At 43.8% G+C, this 21,988-nt stretch overlaps 1 protein-coding gene across 1 annotated transcript; it reads right to left on the bottom strand.

Moving 5' to 3' along the window:
• Positions 1 to 1,553: 1,553 nt before the first annotated feature.
• On the bottom strand, positions 1,554 to 21,604 carry LGI2 (leucine rich repeat LGI family member 2). Its single transcript, XM_038136391.1, has 8 exons — positions 21,261 to 21,604; positions 21,098 to 21,169; positions 18,136 to 18,207; positions 14,831 to 14,902; positions 14,171 to 14,242; positions 12,957 to 13,126; positions 8,103 to 8,267; positions 1,554 to 5,597 (listed from the first exon to the last, which is right to left on the bottom strand). The coding sequence occupies exons 1-8, from the start codon at positions 21,503 to 21,505 to the stop codon at positions 4,780 to 4,782; spliced, it is 1,686 nt and encodes a 561-aa protein (XP_037992319.1). The 5' UTR covers positions 21,506 to 21,604; the 3' UTR covers positions 1,554 to 4,779.
• Positions 21,605 to 21,988: the final 384 nt, after the last annotated feature.

Below are 21,988 nucleotides of genomic sequence, written 5' to 3' on the forward strand. Positions count from 1 at the left end.
ATGTCCCTGCTAATGATGGGCATGTTGGACTCCTCATCACACAGTTCTGGGGCAAGAATAGCAATGGCTTATGGGGGAATAGGTCCTGTGGGATAGACTAGTTTTTTGTGGTTGCTATTTGAACTTCTTTCACAGTATCAGTCTCTTATTTTGGGGGAGATCTAATATCATGTGGCCAGCTGGTTTTGTCGATTCCTAAGGTCAGTTTTGAAGTCCATTAGATCATCAAGCCTGCAGTTTCTCATAAAGGAGGCTGACTATATGGGGAATGCAAGAGTTATCAAGTGCCTAGCTCGCTAGGAAGTAAAAAAAGAAACCCAACCAGTGTTATAACAGCTCAGCTCCATTGCTACTGAGATAGGGAGTGAAAAAGAAATCTCAGTAAATTCCTGGATGTGAGCAGTGCTGCCAAAAGGAAGCAGTGGTAGCAGCTCATCTCTGTGGGCCAAGAGACAGTGGGACTGAGGGGGTCAGTGGTACTCTTACAGCTGTTCTTGAACATCTGCCTTTAGCTTGACCTTTCAAAAACACCCTGCTCTGTCTTCCCCTAGAAATTTGCAGAGGAGTGACCATCCTGCATTGCTCTGTAGGAATGCTTTTCTCTTGGTATCTTGCTATGACTTTGAAGGAGTAATAGATACTTTCCAAGGAAGATTTGAAGAATGTGGTAATGGGTGGAAAAAAAAAGTTCACCTAGCAAGGGCAAAGAAGGCAGGGGAAGGTAGATAGGGAAACAGAATTGATTTGCAACTGATGTTTGAGCTATGATGGAGTTTCAGTGAACCACACCACAAGGGCTGCTGACTCATAAAAAGGTGGAATAGCCAAAAGGAAAGCAATGATCCCAGCAATTGCATCCTATTATGGTATGTCAGACATGTCTTTGATTGCACAAGGCTATAATTAGTTACAGAGTTGTGCTATTTCTGAAGCACTCAGAGGAAACAAAAGAATTATCCTCTGTCTTAGTGACTAGCAGGACCAATGGACAATGCTCAAGGATTGCTTAAAATAAAGTGTATTCACTGCTGGTAGATTTACTTTTTTTTTTCAATTTCAGAGTAAATGTCAATGATCCAGTAAAATTTAACAAATCTTAAGATTTTGTTTTGCCCAGAGCAAAGATCTGAAAGTCTGGGAAGTAATTTTAGGGCTTGGTTCCTATTTACTCAGCATGGAAGAAATCCACTTAAGTATCTTAAGTATGTTTGGTTTTTTTAATTATTTTGAAAATCAAGATCTCTTTACTTTGTAGTAAGAAAGAACAGCTCATGAACAAAACTTGCAGCAATAGCTGCGTTACTTACTTGCTAACACTAGATGGGGTGTAAGGAAAGAGGGAAGGGGAAAATCAGGGAACAGCAAACCTTGGAAGTCCAAACTATCTCAGGCACAGAAGAAAGATTCAACTAATCTGAGCATGGCTTTCTCCATTTTTTCAAAAGCCAAACCCAATCATAAATAGACAGGGATCCGTTTTCTCACCCTGTCCATTCCTCTGGCAGTGTGGATCCTTACAACGTGGATATTTTAACATGTGTGACACACCACTATTAGTCACATTAACTACATTTTATTCATATATTGAAAGAGTACATACACGTGTCAGTAGCATAGATTGCATCAGCTCCTCTTTACTAAAAAAAGCTCAGTGTATATACAACCTTAAAATGCTCCTGCAGTAGCTAGTGCATATTAAATCAATGCTTATATAAACTAATGAACTTTACATAGATTTTAGAATACATTAAAATTATCAGTGGCATGTTCTGTTATCCTTTTTCACTGTCCTGATGGTCTAACATTTCAATGAATTATGGATATGCATATTTTATTTACTATTCAAAACAATTTCTATTACAGAATATAGGCAATGGACACAAACCCATGGTTGCATTTGGAAAGGCAGAAAGGATTTTCAATGATTAACAATTTCTGTTTTTATGCCTGCATCCTGCAGCTTTTCCTTGGGAGCAGGAAGAGCAGAGCAAGGCTCTTTTTGAGGTCTTGCCTTTGTTTAGTCCTGTGAAAAGTACCATAACCTTTTCTTAATTCAACTGGTGGTTTTGTCCTCTTAGCTGCTGTGACCTCCTGTGCATGAACTCAGCAGAGCAGGCAAGCCAGTGTCTGGCTCCAGGCTCCTCCTGAAGCTGGGAGGGATGCTGAGCTGGGCTTTCTGACCAACCAACACAGCTACTCAAAAGAAGCAGCAGCCTGCCCGCAGAATTAATTTCCCTCACTCTCTTCTTCTGGTCCCATGTGAATGAGCTAGACTCCTGTGGATCACTTTATCCTCTTTATTAAGCCTGTCTCTGCAGATACCTTTTTAATTTAATCCAACTTGATAGCCAAGTCTCAAAAATCCCCTTGACTCTTGAAACAGTACAATCTCTGGCATTCAATACACAAGCCTTTTTCCAGCATCCTCTTGCTTCCCTTCAAGGATCCAATTTCTCTAAACTAGCTTTTCACTGACTGATGCCCCTTCTTGAGTGACTAGAACTCACAGTTGAGCCCTAAAAGAAAGTGCTGGTGCACTGAGAAATGCCACCCTCTTCAGAATATCTAACTCTAGTGAAACTTGCATGCTTGACAGAAAAGCAATACAAAATGCTTTCCCACAACATAGGCTAAATAAACGTTTCTTGCCAGCCATACCCACTTTAAAAAGTAAACTGGTAACATAGTAAGAAGTTGCATTCACTGGCAGACATGAGTATCTTTGTTTTGTCAGATTTGTTAGCTTAATCCTAGGAGAGGTATTGCAGAGCATTGGTTTGCATCTACTGATCTTGATTGAGCCACTGGGACTGACACCACACTGGGATTCAGAGGGCAGCACTCAGTATCTCAGAGGGTGGGATGGGCCAGGTTGCCAATGTAGCTAAAAACAAAACCAGGTTGAACAACTCTGTAGGAAAAAAAAACCTAACACATAATTGAAAATCAAGATGAGTTATGTCTTTGACAGGCCAGCAATAACTTCATTTCATAGCAGAGAGGCAAAAGTTGGGGAAGACTGTGACATGCCAGGTCACTGGTAGGTTATGACTCCTCATGGGAGCTCTTATACATAATCCTCTTCTGCAGCACACTTCACACCCTGGATATTGGAAAGCCTATGAGAACATCTCTGTTTGTGATCATAGGCCATGTTTCATATGTCCAGGGGAAAAATGTCAAACTCACTCAGCAGAAGGATGGTGAGATAGGCCTAAGTATGGTGGAATAAAGGACAGTTTCCTTTGCTCCTCCTGCTTTATGCAAAACCTCCCTATTATCCAAGGCAGCAGTGCAACAGCAAGACATGATAAAACAACCTAGTAGATTAAGTGGTATGGAAACTTAAATATCTTGTGTAAGTGAACAAAAAAGAGCTCTGATACACAATTTTGTTGGGTAAGGGGGGCAAAGAGCCTTTCCTGGAAAACAGTCCCTTGCTGTTATCTTGAGAGAGGCTTTGTGTGCCAGGACTGCCCTGAGTCATTAGGATGACTGAATGGCTTGGTCTGTAATCACCCAAAACACCAATGATGCACAGTCTGTCCACACGCTCCTCTTCAACCTTCAATGGATTGGCAACCTGGCAACAGCCTGGACTCACCCAGTGGAAATCCATCCTTCTTGGAGGCAGGATTAGCTCTAGTCTGAAACAGCTGCAACAGCTTGGGTTCAGATGACTTGGTGATACTGAAGTCACAGTTAGACTTTAGCCAGAAGGAGGATTTCCCAAATACAACTTTACTTGTCCCAAACCTGAATTTATTGCTATTGTTCAGTTGTCCCAAACCTGAATTTATTGCTAATGAGCTGTGCTGTGGGGGGAAACACTAGACAATACCTCATTGAGTACAGAGCAGCTACAACATGGAGTGCATCAATGTCAGTATATGTTTCAGCCAAAGCTTAAGCCCTGCCTTCTGGAATGAGGGTTCACAACAGAATAACATGTTAAACACCCAGAATCTACTGGAAATCATCAGAAAAAGTATGAATTAGGGCAAAATTGAATGGATTTCTGGAGTACCTATTAAAACAGAGAGTGGGTGCTACTTGTAGTTGATTTATTATGGCATTATGCAGACTTCTGGTATTTTCTGTCTGTATTAACTTGTTAAGATCTCACAGTCCTGAAGAGACACACTCTTCCTAGCTACCCATTTAGTGTGGGCTGGGCTACTTGCTATGGACAATTCATTGCTGAAAAAAAGTGAATAATGGTAGAAAAAGGGCAATAGACTGACTCTCCCTTCAGTCTGCAATGAATTATAATGATGTCTTGGATTTACTGTGAACCAGAAAGAAAGATTTTGAGGAGAGAACTCAGTGTATTCTGGAATATTCCTGTTTGCTTTTACAATTCATCAGCAACCACGAAGAACAGGCTCTAATATTAAAACTTACACTACTAAAATGTTACTTTAGAAGTCAAGATCATTTTTATGCTTTGTATGGCTCACTCTTCATTTTCTTTATGAGATGTTCAACTCAAGGGAGTTTTCTGGATTAAATTTAGATCATTTTCTTAGATGTCAACATTAATTCTAATGCACTGCACTCCTCTTTGAATGACTGCAGATTGCAGAGTGTCTTTGAAAAAGGATAAAATGGACATGTCATGCAGTAACCAAGTAAATGCAGTCCCTGATTAATATGCAAGTTTGAAAAGTTCAGAAAATGTCATCATACTCCATAGGTGCACCCTGTTTTTGGAAAGGTCTCTTTTTGTTTTGTTTGTGTATAAATGTCATTCTACATAAATTTCACTATAGCAGCTTTTCATAAACTCAAGTCAATGATGATATGTTCAAATATTTGAGTATTTCCTTTAAAACTAGAGGCAAAGAAAAAATCTCTTCGATCTGTTGACACAGCTGTGAAAGACCGTGGTGCTTGCACGTAGATTTCTTTAAATAATCTGAATATCTTCTTTTCACCATCCCACTGGTAAATCTGGGAGAAGGTATAGTCACTTCCCAAGGCTAGGTAATAATTGTTCTTGAAGGAGAAAGGCTGCAGCGTCATGGCTCCTCGGGACGGAAGAGCCTGTATCTCCACAAACTGTTTGCTATTCCATTTCATAACTCTGGAGTCACCAATGAATCTCGTGAGTGTGATGTAAAGGTCTTCTTGTATCCTGAAACTCTTCACAGCCAAGACATCTTCCATGTTGGGGATTTCACTGTGTGGGACAAACTTTTTGGAGGCTTTATTCCACTGGAGTATAATGGGCACCTGGGAACGGCTAGAGAGGATTAAATGTGATTTCCCGTCTATATCGAGAAACTCAGCATCAGTGTCCCTGAACCACTCGTGAAGAGACTGATATGAGTAAAATCCTTTGTTATTCCACTTATACACTGTTGACAAACCTGCTTTAGAGCTATCTGCTATGACAAAAAACATTTCACTGTCTATCTCAAAAAGCTCTATATCATTTGGCTTGGAAATGCGAGATACTTCAATATCCTGGAATTTCACAAACTTCGTCCAGCTTTCATCAAACTTGTAAATGTGTGAGCCACCAAAGAGCTGTGCCACCACCACAAAGACTTGGTCACCAACAAGAATGGCTTTACATCCCACTATAGACTGACCTATTGCCCAAAGAAAGAAAACAAAACAACACATGTATTAGCACAGCACAAACCACGCTTTACACCACAGACATTATCAAATCACCCCTCCCCTTTTTTTAAACCTGCACCATCTCATAATTTTGTCTTCTGCTACATTCCATCGGAGCATCTTTTCAAGCTTTTTGCTTCCCAGTTACTGGAGAGATGACTTGTCCCACCCTGCAATGTGTGCAAGTATGATGCACCATAAAATGCTGATTCCTTTTTATGCAAAATACTTTTTATTTCTCTGTTTGTTCAAACACATGGTCCCTAGTATCCAAAAATTATTTAAGCTAAATTTTATTATTTTAAAATGACAAGAGTTTTTATCTTGTCATTCATCAGATATCTGAAATTCTCTTATTCTTGTAATGTCTATCTTTCTATCTTAACTAGAAGAATGGAATATAGTATATTTTTCTTGCTCCAGAATGGTTATAGTCAGCTTTTTGCTACTCTATGTAGAAATATTGATGCATCTTGTGGATATATCACCTGACAGCAGGATGAAAAATCTAACTCTGTAGTTTGTGTTAGGTATTCTTGCAATATTGCAGTTGCCAGATAGATCAGATCAGGTTATGGTCTGTCTTGAGAATGTCAAGTTACACTAAACAAGTACCACATCAAAAAAGTAACAGTGAGACAATTACACTAGGTGTTGGAAGCAGAGAGGAATTCACAGAGGAATTCCTCTGTGAAGCACTCAGTTTAAGTAGAACTATAGCTGCACAAGTTCCCCAGTGCATCCTTGGTCAGTCACTAGAGGAGATTTACCCTGGCTCCTCTGCTGGTCCCCTGCCTGGCTTTCAGAGCTGGCCTGGGATGATCTGCCACCCTCACAGTGTAGGAGAACTGGGAGTGCCTTCACCTCAAGCACAGCAAGGGATCTGCAGCACAGGCATGAATGGTCCGGCTGATCATCCAGACTCCTTCTGATCTACCTCAGTCAAAACACAAACTCTAGAAGAGCTTTCACCTGTCTCCTTCTGCAGAGGACAGCAATGCTTTTCTCTTCCTGTTCACTGTAAAAGCAACCTTGACAACTAGCTCAGCTCCATAAGCCCGTGTTGTAAAAAGAGCTAAATTTAGATATCCAAATGCCAAACATATGGTAAGTAGTGAAATTCTCTGTGGAGCTGGCTCCAGAGCTCTACAAAACACTCTTCAGGCTCTGCAGGAGGTTCTTTATGTGCCTGTGTCCCCTGGCAAAAATCAGGCTCATGTACATTTCAGAGTCCAGAGCTCAAGCTCAGACCTTCCAGGAGCAATCTCTGGGTGCGGAGCTTGGACACAAGTCCCTTGAAGAAATGTCTCCTAATCAAATCATTCAGAGGAAGGTGAAATACACCTGGAAGTGTATATCTAATGTTTGCTATCTTTGCTAATGAGTCAAACTCTCAATTTCATTTCCAGAATTTTCTAGGGCTCAGCTAGCTCTCTCTGGGCTGTTGATTTCTCAGTTTACATCCCTGGTACATATTTTACCCTGATCTACCAAAACACAATGAAACCTAAAAAAGCAACATTTTTCATTTCCAAAATTTCCTGACAGAGGGGTAGCTTTTTGTAAGATTTTGTTAGTGACACACAGAGCTGATCTGAGGAGGTAAGTGCTTGCGGCCTTTGTAGAATTCCACACCAGAGGAGGACGCAGCATGCTCTGTGTCTCCCAAAATATAGGGTAAAAAATAATCGATCACACACAACAAGGACAGGAGGGAAAGATGCTCCTTTGATAATTTAGTTTCTGAGTATTCAAAACCTCTGGCTTGGAGTACCTGGGAAATCAGGCAGCAGAAAACAGCTTTGAAGACTGTCTCTGCTGTCATGGTGTGACTGAGCACCACAAGCGTTGGTTAGGGACAGAACGGTTGTTAGAAAATCAGCATTAGAACATCACCTGGCATCCACACAGGCTTTTTGTTTGATCAGTAATCTGGCCAAGATGTTAATTGAGCATATTTGTAAATTGAAAGTAAATGCTGAAGATTTACAGCACATCTCTTTAGGTAACAATCACGGTTTAAATATTTCTGTCATTTTCAGCTGTCTTCCTGGTCAACTCATCCTACAAGCATCCTTCACACCTGTTTCCTCCTACACACAATAGATTCTTTTTATGTTTTGTTTTGCAGGCACTTTGGCAAGATCAAATGCTCCTTCAGCTTCTGCTTTAACTTGCTGTGTGATTGAGGCAGTGAATGCTGAGCTGGGCCATGGTGTGACATTCATGGCAAGTGTTTGTGCCTTCAGAAAAATTTACAAGATTGGACAAAAAAAGCCTAGTTTGTGTGCCACAGTAGGGTTAAATGTGCATGTATTAACAAGATGCATTACTCCATGGAGCCACTCTTGTCCAAACATCACTCACTCCAATCAGCCAAATTCAACAGAGATTCAGGACAAAACCCAATAAACTGATCCCATCTACAGATCTTATCCAGTTCATCAGTGACTGGGAACCCAGTGTTTATATACCTGTGATATTGTCGTAACTCCTGAAATTCATTTCAATGTGATCCCACTCCAGCACCATGCAGTTCTCCATGCTGGGCTGTGCAATGGCTACAAACACATCATTCTTTGAGTTGAATGTATCCACTGAAACAGACTGGTAGGGCAAAATCTGGTGGACAACAAAATCTAGAAACAAACATTTACAACAGTTAGGATATATCCTTGCTGGAAACACAGAGTAAGTGGTCACTGATTAGAATGATGTACACTGAAAAATGAGTGAAGTACTCTGGATTTTGTATGACACTATCATGGAAGTATCAGTACTCATGCTAGGCACGCACCAACGGGGAAAGTGTCTCCTGCTTTAGGTATCATGAACTGTCCTCTGAAAATGTATTTGTCAAGGAGATCAGATATGTAAATAGTTAAATAATTCAGATTTTCCAGCCACGCTGGCTACTATCACTGAAATAGAGAAGTCTCTTTCCCCACAGCTGGAAGTTGCCTTCCCGTCAAGTGAAATGGCCTTGCTAGAATCACATTCAAGCTGAGAGACAGCAACTACCAGCTGAAGTCCAATAACTTCTTAAGTCATGCAAATTTAATCACTAGCAATTTGTGTTATGCTAAACCAGGCAGAAAGTGAAATGATATCTGAAGTTTGCCTGGGGATAACCCCATTTTGCCTAGACCATAGACAAAATGGTGTAATCAAAAACTCAGTTAACATAATGTTTTATGGGGCATTATAATGTAGTTTAGGCATAAAATACAACCAACCTGAAAATTACTATCCAGTGGAAAACTTATACTAGACAATAAGACTGGGAAACTGGAGCAACCTGTAAAGATTAGGAGTGTAACTCCAGAATTAAAGACTTTTTTTCTCAAAAATTTAGTGCCTTTGTAGACTCAACTTGAAAATTCACCCTGGGGTACGTCAGCAGTCACCACAGAGCCAGTCTGGGACAAAGAGAGGAGACTTGGGTCTGAATTTGACATTTGACCAGACAGCTGTGCAAGATCTCTATTATCAGAAAAAAAAAATGTGTAGCAGAGCTGACAAAGCACTCAGGTGTAAAATGTGGTCGGAGGCTTGCATTGAAGTAATGTATGGATATAGATCTGTAGAAAAGGAAAGGCATCTTCCCTGTGATGGCATTTCTGTGCAGAACCACACACTGCTCTGTTTTTAGCTCCATTTGCTACATGCCTTCACCATGCACTCCTATGTTGGAAGGGCCCAAGCATCCAGGGATTTTGGTGAAATGGTAATTAAGTCCTCACTCGAGTCCCTTATTTTGGTGCATTATGAAATAATTGCTTCTGAATGAAGAACCCTCTGTTTCTGCATGCTTGAAAGCCTTGCCCTTGAGGAGTTACACTTGTGGAGAATAAAGATAGATGACTAACATTAAACAAACAGAGCAGATTCCACAGCTGTGAAAGAAATGACAGTCTTCATTCTTCGAGGGACTATTATAAATAGAGCTTGGGCTTGGTTCATAAATGCTGGTAGGCAAACAAGAAAGTTATCTTCATTCTCACTGGGAAACTAAAAGGGCTAGGGAAAACTGACACTGAAGTATGCAAAAAGTAAAAGTAACTGACTAGTTATAAAAGGATGGAGCAGGAGCAGATACAGTCACGCAAAATAAAAATATTTTTTAAATCTTGAGGAAAAAAAAAAACAAAACAGAAAACTAATCCTGAAAAGACATCTCTTGAAATCTGAACAGTTGTGAAACCCTTTGGGGGAATCTGTGAATTGAAACAAACCAGTCTGTATGGGAAAATAGGTAGGGAAATAATTTGTAATCAGTAAAAAGCAATAAACATTGGTTTTAGCACCAGCTGGGAATACCAGACTGTAATGTAGAAGAGGATTACACAGTGAAAGTTGCTGCCACATCAGGGTTGCAAAAAATTTGAACACTGTGAATACAGGACTGGGGGAGGAGCCCTTTTCCAATATCTTTCTTTTAAGCCAGATCCCCTGGGTGGGAGAGGGCAGAGGACACAGCCCCCACTTTCCCCCTGTGCTGCTGGCTGCATGAGCTGTCCCTCTCTGCCTCCCACCCAATGCACAGTTTTGCTCTCCCTGTCTCAAGACATGTGGTTTCCATGCTGTTTTCTGCTGGCTGGGAGCGGGCGTGTCCCCCTGTCCTCCAGCCACTTACTGCACCTCTGCTCCCTCTGTGGTTGAACTGGCACCATGGTGTCACGGGGGAGGGGCCCAACACTTTTATTGGGGTGATTTTCCTTCCGGCAGCCCTTGCTCGGGCTGATCCCAGCACACAGGAGCACTGACGCCAGCACAGGAGAGGAGTGTGCAGGGAGCATTATGGGACACTAAGGAAAAGTGGAAGTGATGGTCTGTTTCGGTGCCTGCTCCAAAACTGTATCCTGCCATTCAGTCCCACTCTCCTCACATCCCTTCTTCCCTGCAGTGGACACTTCTGCTCCAGGTGAGGCTACCCAGGACCTGGGTGTGCCAGCAGGGAGTGTTAACCATCCTTTCCCTTCTCCCACCACAGGAGATCTCCAGCACAGGAGCAAGAATGGAGCAGTACCTATTAATATGCAAACTACCTCCCTTCCAGACAGCAGGGAAAGAGAAGACCTCCTCCAGAAGACAATCCCAGCTAGGTAAAGAAAGGGGAAAACAAGCTTCCAAAGCTCAGTGAGATGATCCCTGCCTGCAGGTCAGGGCAAAGCAGGTTCCAGGCATGCACATGGCCTGTTTCCAGTGTTTCCAGTGGCTGTGGGAGTCCAAGGCCTGTTTTCCAGTCTCCTGAAAGTGAGTTACATGTTCCCCTGTGGTGCTCACAGCCACAGGACAGCCCCCTCATCCACTGTTGAGGAAGAAAGATAAGAAATGAAGTGAAATGGCTTAACCTGCTTCCATGATGCAAGCACTGAGAAATGGAAAAGACAAATGCTATCACAAAAAGAGTTAAAATGCAGGTCACTAATACTGTCAATCATTTCCTCTGTGAAGAAGCAACAGGATCATTTTGTTCTTTGTCTTTTTGTTTTAAATTTGGCAGCACCTCTTTCCATCTCTCCTGTTACCATTGTAGCAGTTCAGCTGATGCAATGAGCTGACTGGGCCAACAAGACACACATTTTACCAAGCAGACTGCTGTGTTACTACATCCTGCATCCAGTCATGCTCAACACAGAGTACTGGAGACCAGAAATGATGGAAAGTCTGATCCCAGCTGGCTTTTCCCTCCTTCCCAGGAGGGAAATACTATACTAAAGACTAACATGAATGAAAGAGTTTTGCAGAGCCCTGCCCACCACTGATTGGGAAAGGAGAGTACACCAACAGTGTGTATTCTAAGCCTGTGACTAATCTATCCTCAAGGAAGGAATATGGGCATATTTACACTCCCTTTGGATCTGGGGGAGGCAATAGCAGAGAAGGAGAAAACAGCAGTGGCCTGACACCACAGACCACCAAGGTCATACAGAATAGAGTATGATAGCTACATGCTGTGCTGTGGGAGCTTCTCTGAGGGCATTTGAGCAAATATTCAGCTGGGCTATCCTTGCCCCATGGAACACCTTTGGTTCCCAAAAACTCTGCAGCATGTAGAGTTAGATTTATGCTTGGTGTAATTTCACTTACAGCAGACAAAGGGACAATGTTAAGGGTGAATTTTGCCTGGAGCAACCTTACAGTGCCTAGGTACAAAAAAGTGACAGAGGGCTGGTAGGTCAGGATAGGTTTGAGGACCAGGTAAGGCTTTCTCTTGTGCACTGTTAGTGCTACACAATGGCTAAAGCCAGATTGCAATGAAATAAAGCCTCCTTTACTTTTCATTGCTGCGTCTCAGTGATTCGGCAGACGTGGGAATGTAACTTTGGAGCTGTTCTAGACTTCATTGCTATCCTGTGTTTGACATCCTTTTATGCAGCAGGTTATTGCACTTTACCTCTGCTGCTCTTCTGACATAGTTTTGAATTCTGAGTTCATTCTCTTTTCCTTCACATATAGCCATCAAAGCACCTTTCATACCTTTTCCTGAAATTTCATTTTACATTACTAGTAATCACCTTTTCTCTTGTCTTTTAATAATAATGACTGACTTGATGACAGATGAGAACTTGCACACCTTTGATATTACTGTCTAGAAAAAAGGCAGAGCACTGACATCCTATTCAAAGAAGATGAAAAACAATACCCACAGCTGATATTTTCAGTTATATGATGTGACTACATTTAAAGATAGGTAACTGCAGCAGTTTTGGCATAAAATATAAGCATAACCACATGCAAATTTCTCTTCACTCTCTTCAGCATGCTTTTAACTACCTTAAAAAATAAAAAATCAAGATCCTAGGCAAGACAGTAGACAGAATATTATTGGACTTTTCTCTTCAACTTAATGGAGCTCCATGAAGAACTTCTGGCACTATTGCCACCATCTCTGATGCTAATAAATCATGATTTATTAAATAAAGATAACAGCTATAGCCACATTTTTGAACTTATTTTCATTGCTTTCTGTGAAATACTGAGATTTTGGGAAGCTCATCTGCCATAGCTATATGGCTTTATTCCAGATAATAGAAAGCATTCTGTGATGAAAATTAAGCCACAAATTGAGTCATAATCAAGTCTTTTGGAATATGAATAGGCAGAGTTCTTCTCCCATTATCACTTAATCCAAATAAAAACTCAGTACGTACTTTGGCATCTAAATGTAATTTTCCCATTTTGTACTTGTTCCAGTACTTGGAAGTGCTTTGTGTGTAACCCTTTCCTCCCCCCAGGTCATGCTCATAGAAGTGAAAGGGTATCATCTAAACTTCTGATATTAAACCATGTGTAGTGTGCTTAGAAATATACATTCTGAATACCTGTAGTGGTGCATTCATAATCAAAACTTGTCACATCATTTAACTTCTTATCCTGATATTCTGCTGGACCAATACACAGGACATCAGAAACAGTGGAATTTGTCATCTTTAACCACAAAAACAACCACTTGGCTTTGCAGTCACACTCAAATTTATTTCCCCTTAAATCTCTAAAAAAACACACAGAAATAAACATATTTGAAAAGATTGATAGCAATATGAGTACTATAGAACTGTCATCACCTTGACATGCTGAATTTCAAAATATCTGAGTATCATTGAATTGTTTTGAACTGAAAACAGGGAAGTATTTTAAGTTTTATCTGGGCTCCTTTATCATGAGCTCTCTTTCACTGGATTTTTTTGAAAAACCATTGCATTCTATGGTCATATATAATCATAGCAATGGAGCACTGTGTGATTCATGTGTAAAGTTATATTTTTGTTAAGTTTTCATAGGATGAGGACTGTAATGTAATACATCCTGACATTCAGGTTGTCTGCTGCAGGCCTCCTTTGCACCATTTACCACTGACACAGAGAATTCCCCTTCCTTCACTAAACTGCTCCAGTGCTGCTGGTTGACAGAGCAGCCTTGCAGCGTTAAATACAGATGTAAGACTTGTATTTTTTGAGTTGCTGCTGATGGGAGTCAATTTAGCTTCTTCCTGCTCATGTATGTGCAATTTCAGCACTGTAGTTGTTCTTTGGTCCTTTAGCAATTTCTGTGCCTTATGATTTTACTTTGCTGTTTGGAAGAGCCAGGCCAAAAATAGAGGAATCCTTGTTACACAGGGAAATGCTGACAGAATGTCAGCAAGGTGCTACAACTGCACAGAAACAAGAAGATTTCTTTTTTTTTTTTTTTAACTAATCCCTTGTACTAAAATAATCTCAGGGAAATATGTTCAGCTAAACTGTCATTTTAAAATTCATTTTAAATGAAACCTTTCTCTAAAACACAATTTACAAGACATCAGAAAGAAGTACAATAACACAAGCTACGTACAGCATCACGAGAAGCAACAGTGATTTAAGAAATAGCAGTTGCTTTAGAAGAGTCTATCAAACAAGCAATTATACAATGAAAAACAGCTAGAACAAAAAAATGCACTTTTTTTTTCTGTGTAGATACCAGATGCAGCACCACACACCCAGAACCTAAAACTGAGAGCAAGAGTGACAGAAGTAGTAGAAAAACTCTCATTACTTACAGTTCAATTAAAGAATCTAAATCACTGAAGACATCCCTTGGCAAAGCTTTGAGATGGTTATTTGCCAACGAACTAGAAAAGAAAGTTAGAGCTTAGTATCATTGCTATCTTTTACCTTGCAATTCTTACCAAGTCTGAGCTCACCTACAGGTTGTTAATTAGCCGGTACTGTCCAGCCACTGGCACTGTTAGAAGTTACCAGGAACAGGCATTAATTATTCTCATTCAAGAATGGAGATTGCTTGAAGTTCACATGAAAGTAAAATATTTAAAGCTTTTCTTTTTTTTTTTTTTTTTTTTTTTTTTTTTTTTTTTTTTTTTTTTTTTTCCAGGTGCAAATGTAACCCACAGAGCAATCAGTGAGCACACTGGAAAGAAGCAGGAATGTTGATCATGAGTCGGCAGTGTGGTGGTGCTGGTGGTACCAGGGGCATCCCAGACCCAGCTGTGCCTGCTCACAGGCAGCCCAACATGTGACAGTGCTGGCCAGGCAAGAATTGCTCTAAGGCTGGTTCTTAATTTATAGAAAGCATGTTGTTGATAGCAGGAGGAAGCTGACACAGAGGGAAGAGAAGTTTTCTATGTAGCAGGAAAACCAGTGGTCTCCCAGGAGAGTTTTGTTCAAGTAGAAATTACTCTATCGAGTGTTAAATAACTTACAGGTGAGTCAGGTCACGAAGGCCACGAAATGCATTTCTTGAAATGGTTTCAATTTTGTTTCCTTCAATAAATCTAGGCCAAAAAAAGATTATTTTAAAATACTTTAAGTAACATTATTATTAGCATCACCGTGCTTTAAGCTATGGTTGCCAGATGCAGCATATTTCCTTCAGACTGAAAGGTGGGAAGTCTCAGTGGAGCTGCTCATGTTCCCTTTTCTCCTTTCCTTGGGCAGACTGCAAGGAACAATGCAAGTACCTGGCATCACAAGGGATGGCACATGACACAAATGCCCAGCAGAAATGGAATAAAGTGAACAAGGCAAAAAAAATATTCCTCTCTTGGTAATCCTCTCAGGATGTCTTGTGTGAGGCAAGAGACCCGTGTAGGAGAGCCTCCTGGGGCAGACTTTAGAAGCTAAAGTCCTACCTTCCCCTCTCACAAATCAGCAGCGTTTTGAACCCAGCAGGCAGCACAGCGATGCCAGGGCTGCCCAGGCTGCAGACCTGCTCAGATGGGTCCTGCTCCCGTGGCTGCACAGGCACACAGTGCCACCTCCCGAGGCTGCACAGGCACACAGTGCCACCTCCCGAGGCTGCACACAGACACAGTGCCACCTCCTGAGGCTGCACACCCACACAGTGCCACCTTCCGTGCCCATGCAGCCCTGACTTGGACTGCGCACGTTTGACACCTGCACAAACAGCAAGACCCCTGCCTTGGTTCAGTTCTGGCTGCCACAGTTCAGCTCTGTCCAGCTGGGACAACTCCTCTGCAGGCTGCCAGCTGCACACAAGTCACGGCCCTGTGCACTGGGGGAGTAATGACAGGCACATATCGATTCCAGCAGCATGCTGTTCCTCCTGACTGCATGTCAGCATTTCAAGAAAGAGCTGATATTTGAGCATCTTGACCCCTGAGCACTTGAGGACATATCCCCGAATACACCATGATCCTTGCAAAGTGATTGCAGCCAGGTGGCCATCAAGATATTGCATGATACAGCTATACCTGCATGAAGACAACTGTGTGCTGACTTTAGGCTTATGAGATGAAAGTGACTCCCTTATTCCTAAGCTCTGTTTGCCCTGCAGAAAAGTTAGAGGAAAAGTGCTATGATACAAGATCTCTTCTCAAGAAAGTGCTAATAGAAATGCAGGAGATGGCAAGTGCTCTTGGTTCTGCAGTTTGGGTGTAGGAAATATTCTTCATGAAGTGACCAGGCCCCTGATTGCAGGCAAAGGGTGCAGATGAGAAAGTGTTGTGTCTGCATGGGAGAGGTCAGAGGCAGATCAGCCCTTCAGGGCTGTGTGGAGCCACAAATTCAACCCACAAGAGCAGAGAGCCACCCTGCCTCCTGACACCCTCACTGGCAGCTGGCATCGCTGCACAGCACCAGCTCAGTGGTCCATGCAAGTAAACAAGGCTACACTGCTACAAGCTGGGACCCAGGAACTTGCCAGATTCTTGAATTGCCAAGCCTGGTCTCCAAGAGATGCTACTTTGGGAATTGCAGAGTATTTATTAGACCTGTCTTACCCAGACTGTGCACAGAATCAGTTGAAGGGTGCACTGAATGCCATTATGAATGCTGCAAGTGCAGCAGGACACAGCTGGAGATCTATTATCTATACATAGGTATCAGCTGTGGGTGCTCCCCAGCTGCTCTTCGGCCAGAGACTTTGGCTTTGTACACACAGACACTTGTCATTCCTGTTTGTCAGTGAGGTTTCCTTCTTCTCTACTAAGTCTGGTCCCTGCTAACTAAGAGACATGAGTTATGGAAGCTGTACTGGTTTTAGTGGCTACATGGCCAAAGAAACAAATCACGGAGAAAGGCCACTCACAGACAGTTCCCAAAAGGTGGAGAGGTGATTTGCTGGGAAGAGGAAAAGCTCTATGGAACTGGCAGAAAAGGCAACCACAACCATTAACTGAGACCACTTGTTCAGCTGCTAAAAGGATTTGAAACTGTAAGGCTTTACCAGTCTTCATGCTGCTCCCTGGCTTGCAGCTGGTGGTCAGGGACAGAGATTTGCCCTTAGAGCCTCCGAGGAGGGCAGGGTGTTTCATTCAGACAGGGATCTGGTTGCAGTGACCAGTACAACTACCACGATTTATGCTGTGCTGCTGGGACAAGCCCATCAGCTCTTGAAAGCAGGCTGCTAATGGTACAACAGAAAATGTTTTTCTTCCTTTTTTACAAACTACTGCAAATAATATTTTCACTGTAGACACAAGGAAAAGAGAATGCTTAGATAACTTGCTATCTCTGAAAAATCCAGATGTAGCTGAATCATGGATTTGAGCATATACCATTGACCATTAGCTGCCAATTCCATTGTTGGCTACTCCACACGTACCAGACTGTTAACCCTGAATATACCCCATCATAATATCTATTTGCCTTCAAGATTCTAGCAAGAGTCAGTTTTATGAGCATTGGTCTTTCTGTAAAAAGGACAGATGTTTTCCACAGCTACTTTTCAGCTTGGAAAGGTGGGTGGAATGAGGATTTTTTTCAGGTGGTGTTCATAGTTTCAGACACACCAGCTCATACTGAGTAACACAGAGAAATGCTGTGCTTTGGAGTGTGAAGGAAGGACAGCCTTGTACCAGGGGTAATACTTTTTTTAAAAGAAAAAATTTTGAACTAAAAATTTAAAAAAAAGTACCAGAAAAAGAAGGGAATGTAAAAATCAATTAAGCCAATGATATAAACAAAAGGAGAGTTAAATAATTTAAAATAATAATATAAATAATTACCAAAATTTATATTATATAAAATGTATGTTTATATATTTATGTATTTATAATTAATTAAAAAAAGATAAATTCTATGGACATTAAATAGGGTATCAGAAAAAAGGCAAAGTAGGAGACAAAAGCTGGGGGAAGAGAAGCAGAATTAGGGTTGTTCAGGGCAGTACACCAGTCCTCTGCATTTCCTGCGCAGGCCACTCATAGGTCAGAACCAGCTGCTCCACCTCTTGCCTGAAATTCAAATCCCCTTAACAGGGGTGGCACTGTTGTGGAAAGCCCAGGCAAGCTCCTGCTAAGCAATGCCTTTTTGGTGTGCTGTAATTGCACAGAGACACCTCGTATTCAAGGCATCTTTTAAAAATGCACTGTAACATCTGAAAAATCGTCAGCCACCATAAAGAATATGTGCACAGGAGTGGAACATAAATCTTTCAGCTCCCCCCCTCTTGGGAATAACAGTAAAGACCAAGATGCTGCAGCAGGAGTCTTGGCAACTTATCAAAATATCTTTATTTATAAAGGACATAAAATACCAAACTTACAGGTATTCTAGATGGAAGAGACCAGCAAAGGCATCATCTCGTATAACAGTGAAGGAGTTGGAGTTCAGCAAGCTGAAAATGGAGAGCAGGCATTAGGAAAGCACATTAAAACTTGACACACTGGATTATGCCTGTTGTGTTTATTGCCCATGACCAAATTAATCTTACTGACTTGAGCTCATATCACCCCACCAATGCAGGACACATAAAATACTGTGGAATGGTCTATTGAAAAAAAATTAAAGGCATTACATGATGGTAGTTAATGTCCACTACTCCCCAGGAAAAATGTGCCATTGACCTTGGCTAAATGTAACCTGGTCCTCAAGTCGACGGTCCACTGAGCAGAACAAGCCATCATTGGATGGCAGGTCTGCTGAGTGCGGCCCCATCCACTCAGCACCCCTCCAGCCCCCCTGACAGCCTTTGAGAGCCCACCCGAGCACCCACCCTCAGCTCCCCAGCACCAGCTCTCATTTCACAGTGTCTCTGGGCCAGCACTCACTCATTCCACGCTCCCAGGGGGATGCTCTGAGCCTGACCTGCAGACGGGGTACAGCCTGCAGCGTGGGAGGACAGCAGCCAGTTTGTCAGCTGGAAGCACAGACACGTCCAAACCGCCGAGACAGAGAATCCTGCTGTCTTTACAAAGCAAAGCGCTGTGTCCACAGGCGGTGAGGAGGAGCTGCAGTGCTGCCTCCTCCAGGCGCTGCCTTGCCCTACTCTTGCGTGAACTTCAGGGACAAAACAAGTCAGAGCTGCACCAGAGAGGCTGTCACCTGAGCCAGCACAAGACAGCCCGGGAGAAGGAGGTTATGGAGGCTTTGCCAGCAAAGTTCATTCCTTGCTGTATTGAAGCACAACAGAGAACAGTCTCCAAACGTTGATGTTCAAAGGCAGAGAGGGCAATCTGCTTTCAAGAAAACAGCAAAACTTCTAGTTTGGTCTAAAATATTATGACTACTCAGAAGAAATAATTTTTGGAAAATCTCAGAATTTTCCCTGTGAATGAATGTGTCTGCACTAATTGCTTTATTAGAGCAACTGATTAATCTTCCTTTTGTATGGTTTTAGGCATTTTACTAAAATTAATTTAGAAAACTAATGAACATGAAATGCAAACTTTCCCTGTGATCCCTGGATATTATGCTAATACTAGAAAAACGCTCCTTAAATTATCCCAAAGAAATCTGACAAAGATGAAGACCACCATCAAAAAGAAATCCTTGCATTACTATTTTACCATGATTAATGCCACAGAAAACATTGTCCTGAGGTGCCTGTGTGCTCAATTATGCATACAGCTCTTTGTTATTTAATCATTTTTTTCCTCATGTTTTGAGGAAAAAGTTACAAATTACACTAAACAACAAAATTTGTGAGTGCCCATGGTGGTGGTGACCACCTCTTGCTCCCACATCTGACTGATCACATAAAGTGACGAGCAACTTCTGCCTTCCTCAACAACCCACCTCTGCCCCACCACCCTACACACCCCAGCGTCTCCAGAAAAGCTACTGCAGCTAAAGAAAAGGGACAATCTTCATCTGCTCTTCCTCCCTCTTCCCAGTACCACCATCCAAACCAAGCCAGATTCCCCCCAGCTCTAATTTTCCACCCACAGCTTCTCACCCATGGATTTCTCCCTTTCCTTCCCAGCTGGCACAGGTCACTGTTTGCCACTGCTTATTGGTGGGCAAGGTCCTCGTGCCCTCTGCTGGGGGCTCAGTGCTGACCCCCAGCTCTCACAGAAGCTTGGTTTTGGGAACAGTTTCACACTAAAGGAGGTGAAGGCTTCCACCCCTTGCTTTGCCCACTTCCTCCCAGCATTTTGCATGGAGTGCTGCTCCTCCCAGTAGGAAGACAGGCCTTTGAGTCAAAGGAGATGGAGTGGCCAAGGAGAGGAGCCTTGCCATCAGCTACCAGGCACCTTTAGAGACCACCTCTTGCTGAGACCAGTTTTAACATCTAGTTATGTGGCAAGCACTCAGCCTGGGTTTCTGGCAGGCTTTGGATCTTTTTGCTGAATTTTTCCTTAGCAGTGTATCTTTGCCTGGGGGGTCAGTCAGCCCTTATGGGGTGGAAGTGTGCAGGGCCTGCCTGGTACCAGGCATTCCGGACGGGCTGCACTGGGCTGGACAGGACGCAGGCTGCTGCCCAGCCTTGCTGCAGACTGCCAGGGAAGGGAGTATCCAGGCTCCCCAGGGGGCTGTACCGCAGTCTCTGTATCTTCCCTGCTGTCTCCCAGGACAGCTAAATTAAGCAACTCTGCTCAAGCTCCTGGAGCGGGAGGCACACACCTAACTGCAACACGGGCACGACCCAGCAGCTTGCCGGGGGTCAGGAAGGAGGGATGGCTGCTAAGTGCTGGGAGCTGGAGCACTGTCTCCGGGGACAGAGGAGCGCTGGGGCAGAAGGCATCTGAGGGGCCATCCTCCAAGTGGCACGCTGAGTCGCGCTGCAGACAGCACCAGCACTTCACACACAGAGGATTCCCTCTGGAGTGCATCCTGGCAGCCTCTGCTCACCCCATTGTGCCCACAGTGCCACAAAGCCAGTGCAAGACTCCTGGGCACGAAGTGAGCAGGAGTGAGAGCCACCACCACGTAACCCTGGGGGACAAAACTCAGCCTTAAACTTACTAATGCTGAAGTTAAAAAAAAAAAAAAAGAAAAAAGAGGAACTTAGGGCATCATAAAACATTTCCCCCTCCTTTAGTAACCAAATACACCTTTTATGAAGTGGTTTCTGAGCAGAAAATGCATCCCTGAGCAGAAATGTTATGAAACAGCAGCTACACTGGGGGACTGTGCAAGCTGTCTTCTCCCGTTCTCTCGCTTTCTACAAGAGAAAGAGAACTCTCTTCAGGAGAAACGGAGAGGCGCTATGCTTAAAGGGACTCTACTTAGGAGGAAGGGATGAAGTGCTACTTGGCCGTGCTCCTTCCCAGTGCCATACTTACAGCAGCTGCAGGGAGGGCAGGTGGGAAAACATCCTGTCCTTGACTTCGGAGAAGGTCCCGTTGACCAGGCTCCTGGAAAAAGAGATGCACCCCGTCAGGCGGGACCGCCCCGCGCCCCTCTGCGCCCTCCCGCCGGCGCCGGGCGGCGCAGCCCCGCACTCACAGGGAGCCCAGGCCGGCGGGCAGGCTGCGCGGCGCGGCCGCGGCCCCCACGCACAGCGCCGAGTCGCGCCAGCAGCTGCAGGGCGGCGCGCAGCGCGGCGGGCGGCGCGGGGCGGCGGGCGGCGGCAGCGCCAGCAGGGCGGCGGCGGCGGCGGCGCAGAGAGCGGGCAGGAGCCGCGGCGGGGCCGCCATCCCCGCAGCGCCGCTGCCCGCCGGCCGCTCCCCGCCGCTGCCCGGCCCTGACATCAGCGCGGCGCCGCCTCCGCTGCGGCGCCGGGACGCGGAGGGGGGGTCCCGGCGGGCGGGGCGAGGCGAGGCGCGGCCGGGACACCTCGCCCTCCGCCTCCCCGCAGGACGAACGGCAAAAGCCAAAAGCCCCGCGGGCGGCGGAGGGCGTGGGTGGCCCCCGCCGGTAGCTCCGGAGTGATGCTACCCCAGGAAATCGGGGGTAGCATTGAGGTGCTGGAGCGCTTCCAGAGAAGGACAAGGAAGATGCCGAAGGGTTTGGAGCACAAGTCCTACGAGGAGAGGTTGAGGGAGCTGGTGTTTAGGAGAAAAGGAGGCTCGGGGCGGGGATTCATTGCCCTTTACAATTAGCAGAAAGGAGATTGTAATGGGATGGATGTAGTCTCTTCCCCCAGGTAATAAGTGATAGGACAAGAGCAAACGGCCTCAAGTTGCACCAGAGGAGGTTTAGATTGGTATTAGGCAAGGTTTCTTCACTGAGAG

The sequence above is a fragment of the Motacilla alba genome, chromosome 4, assembly GCF_015832195.1.
Source record: "Motacilla alba alba isolate MOTALB_02 chromosome 4, Motacilla_alba_V1.0_pri, whole genome shotgun sequence".
Lineage (NCBI taxonomy): Eukaryota > Metazoa > Chordata > Aves > Passeriformes > Motacillidae > Motacilla > Motacilla alba.